General features: G+C 55.7%; 1 protein-coding gene across 1 annotated transcript; it reads right to left on the minus strand.

The window, feature by feature from the left end:
- Positions 1-1,863: 1,863 nt before the first annotated feature.
- Positions 1,864-3,969, minus strand: PHSY_005389 (Mg transporter; the record flags this gene model as incomplete). Its single annotated transcript, XM_012335998.1, has 1 exon — positions 1,864-3,969. The coding sequence occupies one exon, from the start codon at positions 3,967-3,969 to the stop codon at positions 1,864-1,866; it is 2,106 nt and encodes a 701-aa protein (XP_012191388.1).
- Positions 3,970-4,390: the final 421 nt, after the last annotated feature.

A 4,390-nucleotide genomic window follows, 5' to 3' on the forward strand; every position in this document is an offset into this window, starting at 1 on the left:
GTCCCCGCCTCCCCCGACCATCCTCCCCTCACCCCAGTTGCTCCCCGAAAGCGCCTCGTTCGTCACCGCACTCAAATCCCAAAACAACATGCTTCCCTCACTTCCTCCGCTCACCAACAGATCATGGTGCAGCGGATGGAAATCCAAACTGCACACCTCCTTATTGTGCCCTTTCAACGTGCTCTGCTCTGCCATCATTCGCAGGTCGTACACTTTGACAGTCATGTCCCTCGAAGCGGTAGCGAACCTCATCCCGTCCGGCGAGAACTTGCACGCCTGGACCGTGTTCTTGTGGTTGTGGAAGGTGGCTAGACATGTACCGCTCGGATTGGACCTAGGATCCCACACCTTGACGAGGTTGTCCTTGCTGCCACTGATCAGGATACCCTTAGAAGCGTGCCAGTCGAGACACTTGACATCCCATCCATGGCCGGTCAGCTCGCGAATCTGTCTCGCCGAATCGAAATCCCAAATCTTGAGCAAAGAATCGTCGCCTCCAGATGCAAACTTGCTGTCGTCCGGAGACCACGCCAGTCCTCTCGCCGAATCCGTATGCGCCGTAAACGCCTGCAAGGTGTTCAGATTCGACTGGAAGTACTTCACCGTACCATTCTGATCCGCCGAGATCAGGAAACGTCCGGATTTGGACCAAGCCATCGCCCTCACCGCCGAATCGTGCGCCTGCATGATGGTTTCAAAGTTGAACGTCAACCCGTTCCACAGCGTGAATTCACCCGAAGTGGAACCTGTCAGCAAACGTCGACCGTCGGGCATCCATTTGACGACGTTGACGGGACACCGAATCTTGTTGGTGCTCGTGTGGACCAGGTGGTTGGCAACACTGGTGCTGAGGTTATCGTAACCGGCGGGGAGGAGGAAGTTCGGAATCGCATGTGGTGTCGGGTACACGCCTCCAAGCAGGCCATCTGGTCGAGTGGTGGTGGACAGATGTTGGCGAGTTTTGAGATGAGGCAAGGCTCCAAAGTAGTCGACAGTCCGTCGCTGCATGAACTTCTTGATCCTTCGACCTTCGTAGCCGAGCGCAGTGGCTGCCGACTGTGCGGCCATCTCGGAGACGGTTCGTGGATCGGGTTGCGGCGGTTGTGGTGGCTCGGTGAGATGTCGAGTCGGTGCCCAGACTCTTTTCCTGGGTGGCTGCATGTCGGTTGATGGAGCGTGTTTGACATCGTCTTCTCCTTCCAGCGTCCGTTTGGACGTCGAAGCAGTCGGATCGGAAGGCGTGACGGGCGATGGTGAGGAGAGTGGAGATTCCTCTTTCAATTGTTTCGAAGACGGTGAGCCTGGCTCGAGCTTCGGTTCGACCGCTACAGGAGCCATCGTGCAGATTCTTGTGGCTGGGGGAGCGGTGGTCGATGGTCTGAGGAGCGCGTATACTGTCTTCAAGGTTGGAAGGATGCAGAGGTGCGCCACGTCAGACGATGTACCAAACGTTGCAGGGGTCGATATTGCCTGTGAGCCGTGGGTAAGCCTGTGTAGCCACAAGACTATGATTCAGTCGAAACAGAGTGTTGAGGAATGAAGGATCTGAGGTGCTGGAAGGGAGGATGAAGTTGCAAGTCGAGCAACGCTTTGCAGCTTTGGGCAAGGTCAAAATCGGCTCGACCGCAAAGCAGAATCCGAGACCCGCGTCACAGTCCGCAATTTTGTACTATGTTAGATTCATCTCATACAGGTCACCTATGATCTCCTCATACAACGAGACAGCTAGTCGACATCATCTCACCGAGAACTTGGGGATACATTCTCAGACTGCTCTTCTTGAACCCCTACAAATGAAGATAGACAGGATTATCAAATGCAAATTCTAAAAGTACAGATTCATCAGAACGAAACAATGTCTGCTTAAGCGCCTCCGTGACCAGCGCCAGCATTTACAGCAGCCGTAATGTGATCGCCCAACACCGTAGCGATCGTAAACGTCATGACCAACAGACTCTGGCCCACCACATCGACGATGCTCGACACGAAAGGCAGACAGTAGATGTCCGGATCATAGTCCCTGCTCCACAAGACCAAGCAGATGACATGCGCCAAGTACAGCGCAAACACGTTGGCTGTAACGCTCGCACCAACAAAGGAGACGGCAAAGATCCAACCGAACGTCATCTGACCCGTAGCACGAATCAAGACGATGAAGGTCGCTTTGATCCCTACACCCATTGCGAGCAAGCTCATGGGCACCAACCAGCCTTCGATCGGAGGCATGGCCATCACGGAGCGCATCGAAGCGAGCACGCCTCGAACCCCACCGACCTCTCCGGCCTTCGAAGTGGCGCGGAGAACCGAAGCTCCTTTGCCAGAGTGGAGAGCGGTGGTGATGCGCGAGGCAAAGATGGCCGCACACGCACCTGGAAGACCGCTGATGACCGGCGCCAGCAGTGCAAAACCTTCGTACCTCCCGACAAAATTGTCCAGCACCAACCCGGCACCGGACGAGATGAACATGGCCATCAACAGCGGCACCCAGCCCGACGTGAGCAGCTCCCTGACGTACGCGTTGCGGTAGGTGACGATGAACGACGCGATGCACGCGACTGCCATAGCAGCGAGGATGACCGTCGCCAGAAAAGTGCCTTCGAAGTGCACCAGCGACGAGGCAAGCAGTCCAAGCAGGGTGAGCGTGGTGAGATCGCCCAGCGAAGCAGCTAATGGCGAAGCGATGTTATCGGGGTTGGCGCCGGCGCGTCGAGCGATGACGACAAGCGCACACATGAAGGATCCGAGCACCGCCGACGAGAGTGAAGCCGAGAGCATGCCCGTTGCAATGACGAGGACGAACTCAAAGTATCCGTTGCGCAGACGAAGTGCAGGGTCCGTGGGTGGTTTGGGATGGTGGTGAATGATGCGTCGCTTCTGCAGCCATGACCCCGCTTGTGTTGCACCCGCGCTGGCCATGGATCGACGACGGTTGCGCAGGGTGACGGCTGAAAACGCGCTGCGAACGATGCCCTGTATCAACGCATTTTCCGGCGTCTGTCCCTGTGGTGTGGCTGGCACAGGTGCTACAGGTACCTCGACCTGTGGATCAGGCGTCACGACACCCAACACGAAAGCGAGCACGCCGGCAAACATGGACACGATAAGCGCTTGCACCTGCAACAGCGCCAGATTGCCCCGGATGAGCGTCTCCCTGGTCCTCCTCACATCGAGTTCGCCAATGTTAGCAGAGGTGGACATGCGGAGCGACAGGTTCATCTCGAGGTTGCCCTTCATGTTGAGTAGGATGGGGATCAAGATGAAGAGCTTGTCGACCTTTTGAAAGACAGGCCAGCGTGCTAGATGGACCAGAAGTTCTCCCGAGAACATGAGCGAGAGCACCGAGACGATCAGCGTTGGCAAAGCTTCCCGGGCGATCTCCCAGAATCGAGAAAAGGCAGAACGGGCGGCGAGACGAGAAGCGGTTCCACGACGGTCGACAAAACCAGCAGAACCGAGTAGCGATGCATGCGTTTCGTACTCATCATCGAGATCTTCATCTGCGGCTTGATGCAGACCGCGAGCCTGTGTAGTTGGATTCGAGGCCTCCAGATCGTGGGTCGATTGGTACGATGCTCCCCGCTTTAGATCTGTTTCCGAATAGTTGGAGTCACCTGCCTGCAGCGTCCTGGTGTCGTCGTCGCTCGCATCATTGTCGTCTCCATCGGCGTCTTTATCGTACTGGTCGGCACGTATGTGTCGGGAGCTTATTGACTTGGCGTCTGCCGCTACGTCTTGTGTGCGATCGGTAAAGCTGCCGACGTTGGTGCTGGTGTCATCATCATCGTCGTCGTCATCATCATCATCATCGCTGCTGTCGCTGTTGCTCGAGATGGTATGATGCGGTGCTTCTGCTGCTGAGTCGTGATCGATCAAAGTGATTGCAGCGCCTACAGCATTGGAAGGAGTGTCTACGGCTGAAGCATTGTCATCGTTGTTACTACGGGTGTTTGACCGGGCGGGATTGACCATGGATCTTGGGCGAAGGCGTCGTGATGTGTTTTGTCCGTGGACACTAGCAACAGAGGCAAAGCGATCACTGTGAACAGGGTCAGTGATGATCAAGGAGAGATATGGAGACAAATCGAAGCAGGGGGAGAAGGAGAAGAAGTCGAAGAAGCGTAGGATAGAAGGACAATGGAGAGGGACCCGGACAGTGCGAGGATGGTTATCGAGGGTCCAGAAGCAGAGCCAGGGGGAAGCTGCAGTAAGTCAGTCTGAATTGCGGAATGTGGAGCACGAAATGGGCACAAAATCTCAGTTTTGTTGTCATGCTACGAAATCACAGAGCAAGCCTTGTTTTCCTTCCACGAGAGAATGAATTGCGAATTCAGAGAGGCTCGCTCGTTCCCACGCTTTCACCTTCTCCAAAGAAAATCGAAGCTCCCCCCCC

This window comes from Pseudozyma hubeiensis, assembly GCF_000403515.1.
Source record: "Pseudozyma hubeiensis SY62 DNA, scaffold: PHS49, whole genome shotgun sequence".
NCBI lineage: Eukaryota > Fungi > Basidiomycota > Ustilaginomycetes > Ustilaginales > Ustilaginaceae > Pseudozyma > Pseudozyma hubeiensis.